This window comes from Hyperoodon ampullatus (assembly GCF_949752795.1).
Source record: "Hyperoodon ampullatus genome assembly, chromosome: 4".
In the NCBI taxonomy this organism is placed as follows: Eukaryota; Metazoa; Chordata; class Mammalia; order Artiodactyla; family Ziphiidae; genus Hyperoodon; species Hyperoodon ampullatus.
Window position 1 is genome coordinate 38287761 of NC_136917.1, and position 21462 is coordinate 38309222.

Below are 21462 nucleotides of genomic sequence, written 5' to 3' on the forward strand. Positions count from 1 at the left end.
GCCCAGCCAACTCGACAATGAGCTTATTTCCCTGGACAGTGAAGCGAGAAACACAAGACCCCTGGATAAGAATTCTTGTCATCTGAAGGAACGGCTGTCTCACATCTCCCCTCAGCCTGAGCCTCTAAAACCTGTGGGAGTGCACGGAGGAGGGGCCCTGAGGGCACACGCCAGCCCAGCCCAAGGGGCCAGCCCTCCCACTCTCCCATCAGTTGTGTTGTGAGAAGGCTCAGGCCAGGCGCTGGTACTGCTCACTCTAAAAATGGAAAAACAAAATCTTTTTGATTTGCAAAGTTAAACAGGGTTTTCATTTTTACTCCAAATGGTTTAGTTTTAGAAAAAAATACTGATCTAGGTTGATACCCAGTGAGATAATTTGAAACCTGATTCCTCTGAGACATACTAGCCCTTAGTTATTTAAGCTGTTTAAGTTGAGGTGGGTTTTTTGTTTGTTTTTTGTTTTTGTTTTTGTTTGAACGTTAGCCATTTGCTGTTCCCTGCAGAAACAAAAGGTTCTGAGGAAACTTATCTGAGGCATCTCCAGGTCACGTAATGATGACGCCCTTGGAGAATCTGTACCCTTAGTGTCTCTACTTGTGTTTTTCACGGAGAGGAACCCGCACACCAGCACTCACGTGCAACGGCCCATTCACATCCAGAGTGTGGAGAGCGACCACGGGCCCTGCTTCCTGCTCTGTCACTTCCTTTGCCTGCCCCAAGCTGCCCCCAAAGGGAGGTGAGGCTGGAGGGAGCCGCCTCTGCCGGGAGCTGCTGAGCGACCGCCTGGGATTGGCTGCACTCAGCATCCGCGGGCAGCTTGGTGCAGTGCCATTTATTTGTACAGAAACATTTTTGAAAAATTCTTTTCAATAAGATGCAAAATTTTCTCCAACTTTTCCACCTGATGTGTTAAAATATTTGATTTTGTTCTAGATTTCCTGTAGCTGTGAATTGTTGAAACATGTCTGATTCAGGATAAAATGTAAACGTGTTGTTAACAATTTCTTGTGGATTTTACTGTTTTGCTTCAAATAAAGACTTTTTTTTTTAAAGACGTTTTTCTCTGCGTTTAAGTCAGAAGCGTGCTCAGGCTGAGGAGGGAGGAGGTGTGTCCTGAGTGCAGACTTTGTCTGAATTGTGGAGTCGGGTCAGAAGCTCTGCCCTGGTGTCTCCTGGGAGTCCCCGGCGTGGACGCCTGGTCCTGTTTCCTCGTGGCTCCATGTGGTTCCAGACAGGCTGGCATCCTCTGTCCTGCCACGAGTGGTGACAGCTCCACCTGGGGTTCCATTTCCACTGGCCTGTGTGGTACGTCCTCTCAGGTGCCATGCACACTGAGGAAATGGGGGCTGGGAGGGCTCAACTACTCAGCTAGAAAAGGCTGCAGCTGGGATTCTCAGGTGAGTCCTGGGTGCCACCTGCCCCCACCACTGAATGTCCCCTGGGAACTAAGGTGTGAGCGTCACAGCTGGTTTACGGGACCAGCTCCTTAGACCCATGAGTCTGTCTCACCTCCCGGCGTTCACAGCTCCTTCTTCACCTCCTCCAGGGCCTCCTCCATGGTCAGCGGGGTGGGCCTGTGTTGCCTGATGTACTGTGGGGCAGAGGACACACGGAAGCCATCACCACTGCTGCCTCAGTCTACTGAGGCTCTGGGTCCTGGAGATGGTGCCTACCCCCAGGGGCTAACAGAAAAAATGAAGGGATGCCAGGTGGCAATGGAAACAGAAGAGGAGAGGTGAACCCAGGCAGCGTCCGGGCAGGTACCCTGCAAGGGGTGAGCCCTGACTGAGCCTGGAAGGGAAGAGGGACCGTGGTGAGGGGCAGGGCTACCCGGGGTGCCCTCAGAGGACACCGGTTGGGGAGGACTTAGGTGCCACTCTCAGGGTGTGGGCCTGGAGCAGAGAGCAGGCAGCCACATGTGGGCTGCAGGCAGGTGACGTAGTCAGGTCACTTCAGCCTGCATCCAATCAACTGATGCACATCCAACAGAGGAACAAGTTAAAAGGACTCCACTGGGGAGCAATCAGCCCAGTCCAGAATGTGGGGAATCGTCAGATAACCTATTTTCTTTCTTTTTTTTGGCCACACCATGCGGCATATGGGATCTTTGTTTCCCAGTCAGGGATCGAACCCACACCCCCTGCATTGGAAGCACAGAGTCAACCACTGGACCGCCAGGGAAGTCCCAGGACAACCTGTTTTCTTCCAACCAATAAACTGCAAGGAAACAAAAGAGATGGGGGAGGGGGAAAGACCTCTAGAGCAGTGGTTCTCAAAGTGGGTCCCCAATGGGCCCATGGGAGAAATGCCCACTGCTAGGCCCACCCTGCTGCCAACACAACCCCAGTGGTCAGGCCCTCAGGGGTCTGACGCTGCTTAGGGCTGAGAACCACTGCTCTAGATTAAGACATCAAACAATCTTGATGTACCACTTTGGACACTGATGAAAAAAATAGGAAAAAAAGGTACAACTTTTATGAGATGAGCGGAAATCTGAACACTGGATATCTAATGATATCAAGAAAACTTAGGGCTTCCCTGGTGGCGCAGTGGTTGAGAATCCGCCTGCCAATGCAGGGGGCACGGGTTCGAGCCCTAGTCTGGGAAGATGCCACGGAGCAACTAAGCCTGTGTGCCACAACTACTGAGACTGTACTCTAGAGCCCACAAGCCACAACTACTGAAGCCTGTGCACCTAGAGCCCGTGCTCTGCAACACGAAAAGCCACCCAATGAGAAGCCTGCACACCGCAATGAAGAGTAGCCCCCGCTCACCGCAACTAGAGAAAAGCCGACACGCAGCAACAAAGACCCAATGCAGCCAAAAAAAAAAAAATGTTGCAGGAATTCCCTGGCTGTCCAGTGGTTAGGACTCTGCACTTTCACTGCCAAGGGCACGGGTTTGATCCCTAGTCAGGGAACTAAGATCCCACAAGCAAAACAAAAAAAAAGTTAATTTGGTTTTGGTATACTGGCATTGTGACTATTTTTTTTAAGTCCTTATTTTTAAGAAATATATACTGAAATATTTGTAGATAAAATGATAAAAATCACCATGCAGAACAACTCATATAGTATGATGCCATTTCTGTAAAGAAATATATATATATCATATTTTATATACAAATACTATACCTCTTCTATATATTTTATACATAGTATAAAATATGTAAGATATAATATTGTACATGTACATAACAGTTTATATTTTACATAGGAAAAATCTAAAGAATATAAATCAAGTTGGTAATAGTTATCTCTGAAATTATGGAGAACTTTATAAGCTACATATCTCCAACAAAATTTTTATACAATGTTTTTTGTAATCAGACAAAAAAATAAATTTTGGAGGGAAAAATAGAGGTGAGTGTGACATCCCTTGAGCTTAGCCCTTGGGACTGAGGAGAGGGGCCCTGCCTGTGGTGGCCCACGGGAACGGTAGGTAGAGGGACAGGACCCTCACCGAGGAGGTCACCTTTGGTCCGAGGTCACACAGAGCCTGGGCTGTGGCTGGCTCTCAGTGTCCCTGCCCCGCACCAGCCCTGGTCATGGCCAAAGAGAGAACAGGACTCCTTCCACGAGGACTGAAGGTGAAGGTGGCTGGGCCCCCAGCGTCCCCGCCACCCCAGGCTGAGCGTGGGAAGCCACCTGCCCTCTCTTTCCCGGGAAGGGTTAGCTGCGCCATGGTCACCTCTTTGGTTTCCTCCAGGGTGTGGTAATGGAATGAGTCCTGGTCCAGGGAGTGCAGGAGGGATGCATGCAGGTGCCGGCTGGCCTCGATGAACTGCTGTGTCAGGCTCAGTTGCTGCTTCAGCACATCGTTGAGCGCGAACTCGGCCGGGCTATACGCTGTCAGGGCTGCACCGGGTTCCGTGTCAGTCGGCAGCCCCCGGGGCCCCATCCCCCTGGCCAGACCCGCTCCCCGCGAGGGTCCCGCAACCCCCAACCGTGGACTGTGTCGGGATGCTCTCAGCAGGTGCTGCCACCTTCGGAAGCAGCAAAGGACTCGCCTATTCTGTGCCTCTCTCTACTCAGTAGTAAATGAACCGCTCTCTTCGCTGACTTTGTGTGGATCTCACAACCTCAGCGCAGCTCCCAGGCAGAACCGGAAGCCTCAACCTTGGCGTCCAACACAAGGAAAGAAGGCCAGTGACACGGCTCCCCAAACTGCAACCGCACAGTGCGAATCTAACACTCCTGAACTGTACACTTAAAAATGGGGAAGAGGGTAAATTTTACACTATGAATTTTTAAACACATAATTAAAATAATTTAAAATGCAATTAAAATATAATAATTAACTAAATAAAAGTACAATTAAAAATAACTGCAACCAGGGCTTCCCTGGTGGCACAGTGGTTAAGAATCCGCCTGCCAATGCAGGGGACACGGGTTCGAGCCCTGGTCCGGGAAGATCCCACATGCCGCGGAGCAACGAAGCCCATGCGCCACAACTACTGAGCCTGTGCTCTAGAGCCCGTGAGCCACAACTACTGAGCCCGCGTGCCACAACTACTAAAGCCGGCGTGCCTAGAACCCGTGCTCCGCAACAAGAGAAGCCACCGCAATGAGAAGCCCACACACCGCGACGAACAGTAGCCCCCGCTCAGCAACGAAGACCCACCGCAGCCAAAAAATAAAATCAATATTAAAAAATAAAAAATTTAAAAATTTAAAAAAATAACTGCAACTGTTAAAAATGATCATTACTAAGACTACAGAGTAACATGGAAAAATTGTTGAGGTTAATATTGTGTTTAAAAACAGTTTTTTTTTTAAGGATATAAATATTTCACTTATTGCAACCAAAGATATTTTAATATCTTCATCTTCTAAAAATGTTAAGAAAATGGAAATGGGGGGAAGAAAGCAGGCTCTAGACAGATGCGAGTCATCAGCAGCCCTGCGGGACCTGACACAGACTGGGTTTCCCAAGGTGGCTGCTGGGCGTCTTCCTCTTGCCCGAGGCTGGGCTGGGCCTCCCCAGGGCCCCACGACTCTCCCACACTCAGCAAGGAGGCAAGTGTCGTGTCCACAGGGCTGGGCCGCTCAGTACTGGCTGAGTGTCTTCCAGAGGAAAACACCTATGGATTCTGGACAGAAAGGCTCTGAGGGGAACACACAAAATAAAGATGGCCCTGTTGGGGTGGAAGGCTCATAGGTATGTTCCTGGTAGCCTTCCTGTTCTGTCCAACATCGGTGTCCTTGACCTAAGGGACCCACAAGGTGAGCTGGGCTGTTACCTTCTATGGCGTCCGCACTGATGACGTGGCTGGCGATGGGCGAGGGGTCCACGTAGGCACCTCCCAGGGCTGGTCCGATGGCCGCTACGCCGGCCGCTGTCCCAAGGACAAAGGGGGAGAGGTGAGTGGGCAGGATTCAGAGCAATGACTTTCGCATCAACAGGTATGAGGCTGAAATAAGCTACATGAATCTGTCCTTTTCTCTTTCCGAATGTGATGGCCACCCTCCTTGCTTTTTTAACCGTTCCCCCTTTTAAAATTTTCCCAAACCTGCCTCCATCTTTCTGGTAGGTTCTCCCTGTTCAATATACAAGTCAGGTGTGCTGGCTGAAGTGGTCACCACAGCTCAGCGCAGCTGACAACTGTGGCATCGTGCCCTCCCCTGGCTCTGCCCTCCTTCCACAGCTATTTGAGGGCTTCAGAATGTTCCCTGGATTCTAACTGGCTGGTTGATTTACGCTGCCTTTTTTCTCCCTCCTTTCAAAGTCAGGCCGCGTCTAGGAAATCAACACCACCAATGTTTTATGAAAGCATCTCTTTATTTTTTATTTTTCACTTTAAAAAAAAAATCTTTATTGCAGTGTAATTGCTTCACAATGGTGTGTTAGTTTCTGCTCTATAACAAAGTGAATCAGCTATGCATATACATATATCCCCATATCTCCTCCCTCTTGCGTCTCCCTCCCACCCTCCCTATCCCACCCCTCTAGGTGGTCACAAAGCACGGAGCTGATCTCCCTGTGCTATGCGGCTGCTTTCCACTAGCTATCTATTTTACATTTGGTAGTGTATATATGTCCATGCCACTCTCTCACTTCGTCCCAGCTTACCCTTCCCCCCACCCCATGTCCATCTCTTTAAATTGCAAAAAAAAGAAACAAAAATGGGCACATTTGCTGCCCACAGGCTAGGCTGTCAGAAAGGCAGCAGGAGGAACTGGAGAGGGACACAGAACCAGGGTTTAAAATCCCCTTGAACACCTTCTAGTGATCTGCGTTGGCTCGTCTGACTGACCTTCCTCCCTGAGAAACAGAACAGTCACGCCCCCAGCCAGGTGTGAGGTCCCGGGGGATGTATGACTAAGCCCTCCAAATCCAAATGAACAGACAAAGGGAGAACCGCACCCCAGCGCACAGTCTGGAAACAAGCTCTGTCTGTATTGCGGGTGTTGTCTAGACAAGAAAAGGGAGCAGGAGACTCGCTAAAAGAAAGCGACCTTTCCATCCGCAAGGGCCAAGACCAATGCTGGGGACAAGAGAAAAGATGAGCAGTGCCTGCTGCACCCCAGAAGAGAATCCACCGACAAACGCGGTGAGTTCAGACAACCAGCCAGATGGGCGACACAGCAGCCCTTGGAGCCTCCATGCTGGGGCCCCACAAAGTGCCTGAGGACATGCTGTCCCGGAAGGCGGTTCCTGTCACCCTGGGTACCACTGACATTTGGGGCGGGGTCACTCTCTGGCCAGGCCGTCCTGGCCACTGCAAGATGTTGAGCAGCACCCCTGGCCTCCACCCATAGACTTCCCATCGCCCAGATCTTGCCAATGCCTGTCCCCTGGGGCCAGGATCACCCCAGCTGAGAACCACTACTTTAGTCTTTGGTTTGAAACCTTTCAGTGTTTTAGAGCTTGGAAGACAGTGAGGAGTACCCAAGGAGCCCCCTCTTCTGTGGGAGAGGAAACAGGGTGCTGAGGTCCCCCCAGCTGACTAATGACGACAACCCAGACCTCCTGGCCCCAGGGTTCCTGCCTGTCGCTGCCTCTGGCCTGCCCCTCCCTCCTCCAACCAACATGCTTACCCTTAGCCCACTGGTAGGTGAAGGCGGGATCGAGGGTCTGCACAGCCATCTCCTTCACCATGACTCTTGTAACACCCTTGGCCCACTTTTTCTGAGACTTGGGAGTTGGTGGAGGAAGGTCTGTCTTCAGGCTTGCAGAAAATTCAGACCGAGTCGCCAGCGTCCTGTCAGGAGACTCCTCAGAATGGGGCATCGACTCAGATGTTGTTGAACTGGGGGATTTTTCAAAATCATCCGAATAAGCCGAGCTCACTGTGCTGGCCGTACGTTCCTGAGACTTTGACCCCAGGCTAGAAGTGCCCTTGGGTCCAGGGGACAAGACGGACCGCTGGCTCAGGCACTCAGAAATCTCGCTTCCAGAGGCGGGGAGCCCAGCCCAGGGGCTTTTGCTGGATGCCTTTTCCCCTTGACCTTCTTTCTAAAACAAAGGATGGCAGAGGTCACTGGAAAGTGTTTTCGAATGACCAACAAGCTCGGAATACCACTGCGTTAGAATGAGGGCACCCCAAGGGCCCAGGAGGTGAGGGTCCATGCTGTCCTTCCTAGATTTAGGCAGGCTGAGTATCGTAAGCAGAACATTTTTTTTTAAACATCTTTATTGGAGTATAATTGCTTTACAATGTTGTGTTAGTTTCTGCTGCATAACAAAGTGAATCAGCTATATGCATAAATATATCCCCATATCCCCTCCCTCTTGCATCTCCTTCCCACCCTCCCTATCCCACCCCTCTAGGTGGTCACAAAGCACCGAGCTGATATCCCTGGGATATGCGGCTGCTTCCCACTAGGGATAAATGTAAAATAAATGTAAAATCTATTTTACATTTGGTAGTGTATACGTCAAAGCTACTCTCAGCTGACCCTTCCCCCTCCCCGTGTCCTTAAGTCCATTCTCTACGTCTGCATCTTTATTCCTGTTCTGCCCCTAGGTTCATCAGAACCTTTTTTTTTTTTTTAGATTCCATATGTATTTGTTAGCATATGGCATTTGTTTTTCTCTTTCTGACTTACTTCACTCTGTAGGACAGACTCTACATCCATCCACCTCACTACAAATAACTCAATTTCATTTCTTTTTATGGCTGAGTAATATTCCATTGTATGTATGTGCCACATCTTCTTTATCCATTCATCTGTCGATAGACACTTATGTTGCTTCCATGTCCTGGCTATTGTAAATACTGCTGCAATGAACATTGTGTACATGGCTCTTTTTGAATTATGGTTTTCTCAGGGTATATGCCCAGTAGTGGGATTGCTGGGTCATATGGTAGTTCTATTTTTAGTTTCTTAGGGAACCTCCATACTGTTCTCCACAGTGGCTGTATCAGTTTACATTCCCACCAACAGTGCAAGAGGGTTCCCTTCTCTCCACACCCTCTCCAGCATTTATTGTTTCTAGATTTTTTGATGCTGGCCATTCTGACCGGTATGAGGTGATACCTCATTGTAGTTTTGATTTGCATTTCTCTAATGATTAGTGATGTTGGGCATCTTTCATGTGTTTGTTGTCAATCTGTATATCTTCTTTGGAGAAATGTCTATTTAGGTCTTCTGTCCATTTTTGGAGTCGGTTGTTTGTTTTTTTGATATTGAGCTGCATGAGCTGCTTGTATATTTTGGAGATTAATCCTTTGTCAGTTGCTTCATTTGCAAATATTTTCTCCCATTCTGAGGGTTTTCTTTTTGTCTTGTTTATGGTTCCCTTTGCTGTGCAAAAGCCTTTAAGTTTCATTAGGTCCCATTTGTTTATTTTTGTTTTTATTTCCATTTCTCTAGGAGGTCGGTCAAAAAAGGATCTTGCTGTGATTTATGTCACAGGGTGTTCTGTGTATGTTTTCCTCTAAGAGTTTTACAGTGTCTGGCCTTACATTTAGGTCTTTAATCCATTGTGAGTTTATTTCTGTGTATGGTGTTAAGAAGTGTTCTAATTTCATTCTTTTATGTGTAGCTGTCCAGTTTTCCCAACACCACTTATTGAAGAGGCTGTCTTTTCTCCATTGTATATTCTTGCCTCCTTTATCAAAGATAAGGTGACCATATGTGCATGGGTTTATCTCTGGGCTGTCTGTTCCATTGATCTATATTTCTGTTTTTGTGTTACTACCATACTGTCTTGATGAATGTAGCTTTGTAGTATAGTCTGAAGTCAGGGAGCCTGATTCTCCAGCTCCGTTTTTCTTTCTCAAGATTGCTTTGGCTATTCGGGGTCTTTCGTGTTTCCATACAAATTGTGAAATTTTTTGTTCTAGTTCTGTGAAAAATGCCATTGGTAGTTTGATAGGGATTCCACCAAATCTGTAGATTGCTTTGGGTAGTATAGTCATTTTCACAATGTTGATTCTTCCATTCCAAGAACATGGTATATCTCTCCATCTGTTTGTATCATCCTTAGTTTCTTTCATCAGTATCTTATAGTTTTCTGCATACAGGTCTTTTGTCTCCTTAGGTAGGTTTATTCCTAGGTATTTTATTCTTTTTTTTTTTTTTTTTTTTTTTTGCGGTACGCGGGCCTCTCACTGTTGTGGCCTCTCTCATGGTGGAGCACAGGCTCCGGACGCACAGGCTCAGCGGCCATGGCTCACGGGCCCAGCCGCTCTGCGGCATGTGGGATCTTCCCGGACCGGGGCACAAACCCACGTCCCTTGCATCGGCAGGCAGACTCTCAACCACTGTGCCACCAGGGAAGCCCTATTTTATTCTTTTTGTTGCAATGGTAAATGGGAGTGTTTCCTTAATTTCTCTTTTGGATTTTTCATCATTAGTGTACAGGAATGCAAGATATTTCTGTACATTAATTTTGTATCCTGCTACTTTACCAAATTCATTGATTAGCTCTAGTAGTTTTCTGGTAGCCTCTTTAGGATTCTCTTTGTAAAGTATCATGTCATCTGCAAACAGTGACAGCTTTACTTCTTCTTTTCTGATTTGGATTCCTTTTATTTCTTTTTCTTCTCTGATTGCTGTGGCTAAAACTTCCAAAACTATGTTGAATAATAGTGGTGAGAGTGGACAACCTTGTCTTCTTCCTGATCTTAGAGGAAATGGTTTCAGTTTTTCACCATTGAGAATGATGTTGGCTGTCAGTTTGTCATATATGGCCTATATTATGTTGAGGTAGGTTCCCTCTATGCCTACTTTCTGGAGAGTTTTTATCATAAATCAGTGTTGAATTTTGTCAAAAGCTTTTTCTGCATCTACTGAGATTATCATATGGTTTTTATCCTTCAATTTGTTAATATGGTGTATCACATTGATTGATTTGCATATATTGAAGAATCCTTGCATTCCTGGGATAACCCCACTTGATTGTGGTGTATGATCCTTTTAATGGGCTGTTGGATTCTGTTTGCTAGTATTTTGTTGAGAATTTTTGCATCTATGCTCATCAGTGATATTGGCCTGTAGTTTTCTTTTTTTGTGACACCTTTGTCTGGTTTTGGTATCAGGGTGACGGTGGCCTCGTAGAATGAGTTTGGGAGTGTTCCTCCCTCTGCTACATTTTGGAAGAGTTTAAGAAGGATAGGTGTTAGCTCTTCTCTAAATGTTTTATAGAATTCACCTGTGAAGCCATCTGGTCCTGGGCTTTTGTTTGTTGGAAGATTTTAAATCACAGTCTCAATTTCAGTGCTTGTGATTGGTCTGTTTATACTTTCTATTTCTTCCTGGTTCAGTCTCGGAAGGTGGTACTTTTCTAAGAATTTGTCCATTTCTTCCAGGTTGTCCATTTTATTGGCATATAGTTGCTTGTAGTAATCTCTCATGATCCTTTGTATTTCTGCAGTGTCAGTTGTTACTTCTCCTTTTTCATTTCTAATTCTGTTGATTTGAGTCTTCTCCTTTTTTTCTTGATCAGTCTGGCTAACGGTTTATCAATTTTATCTTCTCAAAGAACCAGCTTTTAGTTTTATTGATCTTTGCTATCATTTCCTTCATTTCTTTTTCATTTATTTCTGATCTTTATGATTTCTTTCCTTCTGCTAACTTTGGGGTTTTTTTGTTCTTCTTTCTCTAATTGTTTTAGGTATAAGGTTAGGTTGTTTATTTGAGATTTTTCTTGTTTCCTGAGGTAGGATTGTACTGCTATAAACTTCCATCTTAGAACTGCTTTTTCTGCATCCCGTATGTTTTGCGTCATCGTGTCATTTGTTTCTAGGTACTTTTTGATTTCCTCTTTGATTTCTTCAGTGATCTATTGGTTATTTAGTAGCGTATTGTTTAGCCTCCATGTGTTTGTATTTTTTACAGTTTTTTTCTTGTAATTGATATCTATTCTTATAGCGTTGTGGTCGGAAAAGATACTTGACATGACTGCAATTTTCTTAAATTTACCAAGGCTTGATTTGTGACCCAAGATATGCTCTATCCTAGAGAATGTTCCTTGAGCACTTGAGAAGAAAGTGTATTCTGTTGTTTTTGGATGGAATGTCCTATAAATACCAGTTAAGTCCATGTGTCATTTAAAGCTTGTGTTTCCTTATTTATTTTCATTTTGGATGATCTGTCCATTGGTGAAAGTGGGGTGTTAAAGTCCCCTACTATGATTGTGTTACTGTCGATTTCCCCTTTTATGGCTGTTAGCATTTGCTTTATGTACTGAGGTGCTCCTATGTTGGGTACATAAATATTTACCATTGTTATATCTTCTTCTTGGATTGATCCCTTGATCATTATGTAGTGTCCTTCTTTGTCTCTTCTAATAGTCTTTATTTTAAAGTCAATTTTGTCTGATATGAGAATAGCTACTCCAACTTTCTTTTGATTTCCAGTTGCATGGAATATCTTTTTCCATCCCCTCACTTTCAGTCTATATGTGTCCCTAGGTCCGAAGTGGGTCTCTTGTAGACAGCATATATATGGGTCTTGTTTTTGTATCCATTCAGCCAGTCTATGTCTTTTGGTTGGAGCATTTAATCCATTTACGTTTAAGGTAATTTCGATATGTATGTTCCTATTACCATTTTCTTAATTGTTCTGGGTTTGTTTTCGTAGGTCTTTTCCTTCTCTTGTGTTTCCTTGAGCAGAACTCTTGAAACCCTTCAGCACAAGGCTGCTGCACTTAGCATTGATGTTGGGAGCATGTGTAGCTGGCACGTGGGTGAAATCTGTTAAAGTGTCATTATTATGTATTATCAAAACATGCGTTGATAATGAGGTGGTTACTAATACGGAAAGAATCACCACGGGGCAATGCAACAAGTACAGGTTAGTGCAGGTACTGTTGTGGGGAAGTTAAGTGGGATCTGCTTTAATCTTCCCATATGTTAAGTAGCTCTATCCTGTTATTACCTAAATCAGGGGTCTCCACCCATGGCATGCTGACATTTGAGACATGAACATTCTTTGCAGCGGGGGCCATCCTATGCATTGCGGGACACTGGCACAGGACATCCCTGACCACTACCCACTGAATGCCAGTAGCACCCTGCACCCCAGTCATGACCACAGTGTTGCGAGACATCGCCAAGTGTCCCCTAGGGGAGCAATCGCCTCCAGGTGAGAACCACTGACCTAAATGAGGCATAACGGTTGTAAGCCGTTCTACCCAAAGGCCTAAAATGAAATATCAGTTTTTTGTACTTACTTTCTGTTCCAAGTCTGATTTCTCACTGACAGCTGGAGCCAGATCATCAAGGGATAAAATGTTTATTCTCAAATCTGTAATCAAAAATATAACATGCCGATATTTACTCCACATGCGTTTACCATCCTGTTGTAGGCACTGGGTTAAGTGCTAGGGATAGGAAGAGCGGAAGGCCTGCAGTCCCTGTCCTCAGAAAGCGAGCCCAGGGATCCAAGTGCTTTTTCTCTAAAGGGATAGGTCGTAAATATTTTTGGCTTTTTGGGCTAGTCTGTCTCTGTCACCATTGCTCAGCTCTGCCCTCATGATTCGAAAGCCGCCATGGACCATGTGTAAACAAATGGGTATGGCTGTGTCCCAGTAAAACTTTATTTATAGGGACTTGCCCCATGGTTCTGCAGTTAAGAATCCAGCCTTCCAAAGCAGGGGATGCAGGTTCAATCCCTGGTCGGGGAACTGAGATCCCACATGCCACGCAGTGCAGCCAAAAAAAAAAAACAAAACAAACTTTATTCATACAAACAGACGACTGGGCTTCCCTTGTGGTGCACTGGTTAAGAATCCGCCTGCCAGTGCAGGGGACATGGGTTCGAGCCCTGGTCCAGGAAGATCTCAAATGCCACAGAGCAACTAAGCCCACGAGCCACAACTACTGAAGCCCACGTGCCCTAGAGCCCGTGCTCTGCAACAAGAGAAGTTACCCCAATGAGAAGCCCGTGCTCCGCAACGAAGAGTAGCCCCTGCTCATCACAACTAGAATAAAGCCTGCACGCAGCAAGGAAGACCCAATGCAGCCAAAAATAAATAAATAAAACATTAAAAAAAATTTTTTTAAATAAAAGAGCCAAGTATTGTGAACATGTGTTCAGGGGCCCTGGAGGTCTGAGAGGAGGGAGTTATAACCTCAAGGGGGTTGGAGACTTGGCTGGGGAAGGAGGAGCTGACACCAGGTCTGGCCACAGGATCTGCGGGACCCAGTGCAAAGAAAAAAAAAAAAAAAACAGACGATGGGGTAATTCCCAGTTGTTAGGACTCTGCGTTTTCACTGCCGAGGGCCTGGGTTCAATCCCTGGTTGGGGAACTAAGGAACTAAGATCCCACAGGACAAGAAGTGAGGCCAAAAAAACAAAGCAAAACAAAGAAACAAAACACAGACCACGGACCTCTCAGCCCCTGGCCTAGACAGAGGAGATGATCATGATGCAAGGAAGGACGCCCAGTGACACGTGTGCTTGAGGTAGGAGAGGGGGGCCCTCCGCTGGGGGACTGGCACCTCATCCTAAGTTCTCATTTAAAGCAAGTTAAGGGCACTTAACTCTGGCGCCAGCTGGCCAGTCGCCAGCGCCCAAATGCCTTGGGTGCAGGTTACTCAGGAGCAGGAAGGCTCTGCGCAGTTCGGGTGTCCCAGCAGGCTTCTGCCCCATCAGTATGTGAGCCCACTCCTCCCCAGGATGGGGGAGGCCGACCGGCTGCCAGTATTCATAGGGACCCCATCACGTGGCTCATTTCAGGCCCGAGGCACAGAGGCTGTGTGTGTGTGTGTGTGTGTGTGTGTGTGCACGCGTGCATGTGTGCACGCACCTGAGGATGGGGAGGGTGGGGGGGTCCACCCTGCGGGGCCTCAAAACTCAAGCAGGTACATGATCCAATCATGGCTGAGTTGAACAGACACTTCCGAGGGGGGCCTAAGGTGTCCAGAGGCTTCCACGGAGGGCACGTGCTAGGTTGGAGGGATGAGTCTCCCTGAGGAGGCAGGATGAGACCCCCAATTCTAGGAACAGGCAGGGGACAGTTAGCAAGAGCAGACGGGAGCAGGGCCCTCCCGCAGGTGGCACAGCGCTGGGGAGGAGCAGGAGATGGAAGACTGAGCCGTCTACTCTCTTTGCAAAAGTCAGCCCCAGAGCTGAGTGCAGCCCCAGACACCAGGCTGCCTGGCGGCATAAGACCCAGATCAAAGCCCAGCTCGTCACTCTAGCGTGAGGGTCTCGCCCCCGCCTCCGAGCTCCTCTAACACTCCCAGTTACCACAATGAGTGTTGGACACGTAAGTCCAGAGATACGTTCATGGGCAAAGCCTCTGAACTAAGCCATCCCAGCCGGCTCGGGCCAAGGCACTGCAGGAGACTGTGGACGAGCTCTCCAGAACAGTGTTGTCACTGGCTGAGGAATGACGTTATTGTCACATCAGCCAACCTGGACACGCACACGCTTACTGAGCAGGAGGCCCCACTGAGGCACTCCACAGGCACCAGCTCACTGACACAGCTCTGCCCCATGTTACAGATGAGGAGACCACGGCACAGAGAGCCTGAGACTGCACGGCCAGAAAGAGACGGAGCAAGGATGTCCACCCCAGGTATTCTGGACCCCAAACTCAGACTTGTACTCACCACTCCTTGCTACGTGCTTCCGTGAGGCTGCATCAGAATGAGGGAAGGCGGGGTCTGGACACCGAGGGGGCCCTCCAGGCCAGCAGCGAGGGCTGAGGGGCAGCCTGGATGGGCAGCCCAGGAGGGCAGGAACCTGGGTCTGGTGCCTGCCTGCCAGCTATACCCACCTCCTCACCCACACCTGCCAGGCTGGCATGGACACCCACTCACCAGCCCCTTGGGCCCAAAGATACGAGACCGATCAGTGAGGTGCCAAACGGCATCCGGCCGACGGTGGCCCCTGAGGGGGCTCAAAGGGATTTCCTCACATCCGTGAGCCCGTTTCGCTGCCTTCTCCAACCCTCACAAGGGCGCGTGGCAGGGACTCTTGTTGGCCGTGCTTCTCCTCCCTGCCCCCTACGTGGTGGTACCTTGGCATCTTGAATATTTTGACCTGCAGGAATCTGAGACACAGCAGGGGCTGCAAGGACTCCCCGACCTTCTCCCCTGAATCAGGTCGTAAGGCCCTCAGGTAAGAAGATATGCCTTCCCTCTACCTGGAGGAAAGGAGCATCCTTATGTCCAAGATGGGGAACACTGAGCAACCCCAACTACACCTCCCCTCATCTACTACCCTTGGCTCATATCCTTCCATCTATCACATTATCCCACAACTATTCTACTCCCCATCAAACCTAGCAGAAGGTGCAACCGTTTCTTCAGGTTTCCATTTCCTTATGAAGGCTCCTGTGTCACATAAAACGTACATTAAATATTTATTTAATATCTGAACACTCTTCTCCTTTAACCTGTCTTTTGTCACAGAGCCCCAACCAAGAACCCAGAAGGACACAAGGAAAAAGCTATTTTTCCTCCCCTACAACTGATTCACAGGCTACGGATCACCCTGGCACTTGGGGGCAGGGGCGAGTTGGCTTGTTTGTCATCCTGTTCCTGACACCACGATGGCTGGCACGTGCTGGCACACAGCAGGCACTCAAGACACAGTTATTTAACTCAGATTTGATGATCAGGCACCCCAGATGGGAGAAATCAATGTTGGCTGCACATCTTTTTTCTTTCTGCTCTTTCTTAAATACATACAATGTTAAAATAAAAATCACGTTGAATGATGGTGAAACAATAAAAATGTTTATGAGGGAATTCCCTGGTGGCTCAGTGGTTAGGAATCCACCTGCCAATGCAGGGGACACGGGTTCGAGCCCTGGTCCGGGAAGATCCCACATGCCGTGGAGCAGCTAAGCCCGTGCGCCACAACTACTGAGCCTGCGCTCTAGAGCTTGCGGGCCACAGCTACTGAAGCCCACGTGCCTAGAGCCTGTGCTCTGCAACAAGAGAAGCCACCACAATGAGAAGCCCGCGCACCACAATGAAGAGTAGCCCCTGCTCGCTGCAACTAGAGAAAGCCTGTGCGCAGCAATGAAGACCCAACGCAGCCAAAAATAAATAAATAAATTTATAAAAAGAAAAGTTTGTGACTGGTTAGAGATTGGTTTCTTTTTCTGAATTTAAAAAGGAAAGGAAGCAAATTTCTCTTTTACAACAAGGAAAACTGCATTGCCGCCCTCTTGCACGAGGCTCTAGAAGGATTTCTGTTTTTGCTCTGTCGTTGGGTAGGGTTACTAGAAGAAGGCTTTAAAGACAGAACAGGGCTTCCCTGGTGGTGCAGTGGTTGAGAGTCCACCTGCCGATGCAGGGGACGCGGGTTTGTGCCCCGGTCCAGGAAGATCCTACATGCCTCGGAGCGGCTGGTCCCGTGAGCCATAGCCGCTGAGCCTGCGCATCTGGAGCCTGTGCTCCGCAACGGGAGAGGCCACAACAGTGAGAGGCCCGCGTACCGCAAAAAAAATAAATAAATAAAGACAGAACAAAACAATCTGACGTAGCCCCTCACCTAGGAAAGAAGGTCAGGAAGCCAAGGGTGTGACTCGCACCCCTCATGACAATACCCTGTGACCACCAGGCCAGGGATCCTAGAGGCTGTCTTGCCCTTCCTGCCCTGGGGTGACAACTCTGCGCAGGGACGAGGGTTACCTTTTAGACTTTCATCGGCGGCTTCTGAGGGAGACTCATCCTGAGGCCCAGCCTCACTCCTTCTCGAGGAGGACAAGAGCTTGCCATCCCCCACTGTCGAGGGTACGGACTTCAGAAAGGTGCTGGGGATGGAAAGCGATGCCGTGTGGGAGGCTGTGTCCTCTGAAATGGGAATCTGTGGGGAGCGAGTTCTCGAGCCAGCACTGTGAAGGGTCCCACCTGCTGACCGTGAGGTTGGTAGACGTGATGTCGGAAATGGCTTTGAGCTGGAAAGATCCTTCCTGGGCAGCGAAAGGACTCTCAGTTGATTTGGGATCTGATCCTACTTTGGTGGAAACAAAAGAAGGGAAATTACCAAACATATGCTACGTAAGTCCTTATCATCGGACATCGTGGCTGGTGGAGAGCAGGAGTCCTGGTGATCAAATCATTATCCCTCTCTGCCCCTTTCTCTCCTTTCTCCTCATCTCTGGAAGTCAAGGTACAACATTTAGACAAGATAATACTGGGATTAGACATACTCCACAAATAATCAGAAATATCACTTTGCTTTCAAATACATATTGTTAATTACACATTTTCTAAACTAAGGCCCCTGAGAACATGGATCTTCAACAGAGTCAAAATCAATATGCAGATTTTTCCCCTTAAAATGCAGCCTTCCGGGCCTCCCTGGTGGCGCAGTGGTTGAGAGTCCGCCTGCCGATGCAGGGGATACGGGTTCGTGCCCCGGTCTGGGAGGATCCCATATGCCGTGGAGCGGCTGGGCCCGTGAGCCATGGCTGCTGAGCCTGCTCATCCGGAGCCTGTGCTCCGCAACGGGAGAGGCCACAACAGTGAGAGGCCCGCATACCACAAAAAAAAAAAAAAAAAAAAAAAAATGCAGCCTTCCCATCACTTCACACCAACTAGGATGGCTATAACCAAAAAAAAAAACAAAACCCAAAAAATAACAAGTGTTGGTGAGGATGTGGAGAAATTGGAACCCTCATACACTGCTGGTGGGAATGTAAAACGGTGCAGTCACTGTGGGAAACAGTTTTTCTGTTCCTCAATAAGTTACACACAGAATTACTACAAGACCCAAGAGTTCAACTCCTAGGTATAAACCCAAAGAATTGAAAACAGGGACTCAAACAGATACTTGTACACGCTTCACAATCGCCAAAAGGCAGAAACAACCCAAATGTCCATCAATGGACAAATGGATAAATAAAATGTGGTCCATCCACACAATGGAATATTACTCAGCCATAGAAAGGAATGAAGCACTGACACACGCTACAATGTGAGTGAACCTTGTGAACATCGTGCTAAGGGAAAGAAACCAGACACAAAAGGCCACAGGTTGTATGATTCCATTACACGAGATGTCTAGAACAGGCAAACCCACAGAGACAGAAAGCAGATTAGTAGTTGTTAGGGTCTGGGGGAGGGGGAAACAGGGAGGGATTACTGGGTAAGGGTCTCCTTTTGGCATGATGAAAATGTTTTGGAACTAGACAGAGGTGGTGGTTACACAACATCGTGAATGCACTAAATGCCACTGAACTGTTCATTTGCATTGAACAGTTGGAAAATGGAAATGCAGCCTTCCCAAGTTAGTGATTCCTGTGTGGTACAACCAACAAGTAGGCATGGATCACCAATGGCAGTGATCACAGCTGGTGTTGGATCAGTCATACAAAGTGCTATCCTGGGGTGTATACAGTTACGAGGCTCCACAGAGTGCAAAACTGCCTGACGTGTCCCAAATCCTGTCCCTTACAGAGCAGCCCAGCAATGGGTACCCGTGATTGGCTGAAACCCAACCTCTCCTCATCAAACACTTTCTGAAGTGTTTACGGGTGATGGCTCTCTTCAAAAGTCTCTAGTGCTATGACAGAAAGGTACAAATGCAAAGTGCATACAAGTACAAAATAAATACATGCAAACCTTACCGAGACTAGTTTTGTTTGTTCTTTCTCACTGACTTTGGTGCTGGTGAAACCCTGATTTGTGGATGCTTCTTTTTCGCTAGAAGATTCCATCAAGCTTCCCAGCAACTCTTTCATTTCCTCTTCATCACTGTCTGGAGAATCCAGTCTTCTAGGAGGTTTTTTCTCTTTGGGTGTTTGAAAATCCCTCTCTTTCCCAACATGTGCTTCAGGGGATATCTTTTCCACAGGTGCTTCTCTCTTCTTTAGAAACCTACTGACCTTCCCACTCGGCATGTCACTCTCAGGGACAGGAATTTCAAGGGCCTGTTTCTGGGAGGTTTTGTCTGTGTTCTGTGAAGAAAGGTCAACCGTCCTTCTGGGGGGATATTCATCTGCTCTGCTAGGAAGCCAGTCCTCAGAGGTCTTCAGGTCAGATTCCACGTCAGACAAATCCAACTGCACCTTCCGGTTCCTGATCTTGGTTTCTATCTGGGCCAGCCTTGTGAGCGCAGCATTGGCCCTGACCTTCGAGGCAGTGGTCGAAGCTCTACCTGAAGAGAGCCAGGGCCCACTCCCCAGGAAAGCATTCTCTTTTGGGAATAAGTGTTTTCCATCCATAGTCTGGTTTCTTTTTAGAAATCTGCTCGGACCGGGTGCTATTTTGGTAAGACTTCTACTGATTTCCAAGTTCTGGATTTCTTCCATCTTTGAATCTTCTAAGGAAATATCACTGAAGTCGCCAAAGATATCATGCACGGTACGGCTAGTTTTTCTTATTGAAGCCATTCTAGGGAGTAAAGAAAGAAAACTTACAGTAAGAATACCTGATGTTCAGACTGCACATTCAAATCCCTCAACGCTTCCCACCACCTGGGAGAGGCCACATCCCCCTTTGCCATCTGGCCAGAGCCTCCCCTTCAAGCCCAATGATGACAACGAAAATAATAAGACACCTGGTACGTTATCATTGAACTATGCCGTTCAAGGCCAGGTCTTAAGTGAGACACATTACATATTAAAGACGAGAGCCAGTGCTTCTCAGGCCCAGCAGTATGCCTGGCACTCTGCTCAGAGCTACAGTATCTCATTTAATCCTCACTCGACACTGAGAGTTGGTCGTTGTCATGCCTCTTTCATAGAGAAGAGGAAGGAAATGAAGGCCTCCACAGGTTAGGTCACCTGGCCAGCGAGTAACAGAGCCAAATTCAAAGCTCAGGCCAATTCCAAAGGTCCCACTCGCCCCTACAGTGCTTCACTGCCTCTCCAGTTACCCCAGCTCTACTCCGAGTGAGTCCTATTACCCAGTTGCACCCCAAGTCTGGTTTTGTCCTTTATCCAAGTGTCCTCAGTTCTCTCAAAAAGAGCTGTTGAAACACAATCTGTATATTTAATGAGCTCCCCAGAAATCTTATTTTACTTACAGTGTGAGAACTACTGCCCTGGGAGCAGGGATGGGGTCTATGGACAGACATAGACCCCCCCCCCAAAGGTCGGCCATGTGTTGTATGTGTGTGCTGGTGTACAGTTTTCTGGGGAAAAGGGCCAGTGTTTTCATCATATTCTCAGAGTTCCCATGTGCCCCTGAAGGAATATGAACAATTCACTCCAAGATTTACCAAGGTTTCAAAAGATTTTAAAGACTTAAAAAAATGGAAAAATATGGCATAGGTGTGTGTTTGCTGCAGGCCCTTTAGTGAGGAACCTGGCAACAGCAATGAAAATGTGAAATGCACAGACCCTGTGACACCACAATTCCATGTCTGGGAATTTCCCTACAATGCCCATAGAGATGTATGTTCAAGGGATGTCTTGGCAGCATTGTTTGTACTCATCAGAATCCTGATCCCATCCATACAGGCCCAATGAAGTCCAGATGACCACAGGCAGACAATGGAATACTATGCAGCTGTTAAAAGGAATGGGGGAGATCTGTGTGCATAATAATGTCTCCAGCATAATGATCTGTGAGGCAGAAAAGATGCAGAACCATGCCTCAGCTCCATACTGTTTGAATGTTTTAGCAAGGCCATTTGTTACTTTTATTTTAAAAAATTTACTGTGAGACCCCAAAAAGCCTTTTTTTTTCCCCACTCTGTCCACTTGGAAAACAACCTTATTGGGATTGCCAGACTAAATACAGGACACCCAGTTATTTGAATTTCAGATAAATAGCAAATAATTTTTAAAATATAAGTATGACCCAAATATTTTTATCCTAAAAGGTAATGTTCCAAAAATTTTTTAAATTTATTTATTTTTGGCTGCTTTGGTTCTTCGTTGCTGTGTGCAGCTTTCTCTAATTGCAGTGAGTGGGGGCTACTCTTTGTTCCGGTGCATGGGCTTCTCATTGCAGTGGCTTCTCTTGTTGCAGAGGACAGGCTCTAGGCACGCGGGCTTCAGTAGTTGCAGCATGCGGGCTCAGTAGTTGTGGCTTGCGGGCTCCAGAGCGCAGGCTCAGTAGTTGTGGCACACGGGCTTAGTTGCTCCATGGCATGTGGG

At 47.4% G+C, this 21462-nt stretch overlaps 1 protein-coding gene across 1 annotated transcript; it reads right to left on the bottom strand.

Annotated features, from left to right (window-relative positions):
• Positions 1–1519: 1519 nt before the first annotated feature.
• On the bottom strand, positions 1520–19749 carry LOC307051604 (uncharacterized protein C19orf44; the record flags this gene model as incomplete). The annotated part of the gene is made up of 7 exons (XM_079702056.1): positions 1520–1591; positions 3691–3857; positions 5243–5338; positions 7041–7458; positions 12625–12698; positions 17045–17366; positions 18985–19749. 7 exons carry the CDS (start codon positions 19747–19749, stop codon positions 1520–1522), a joined length of 1914 nt encoding a protein of 637 aa, XP_079558182.1.
• Positions 19750–21462: the final 1713 nt, after the last annotated feature.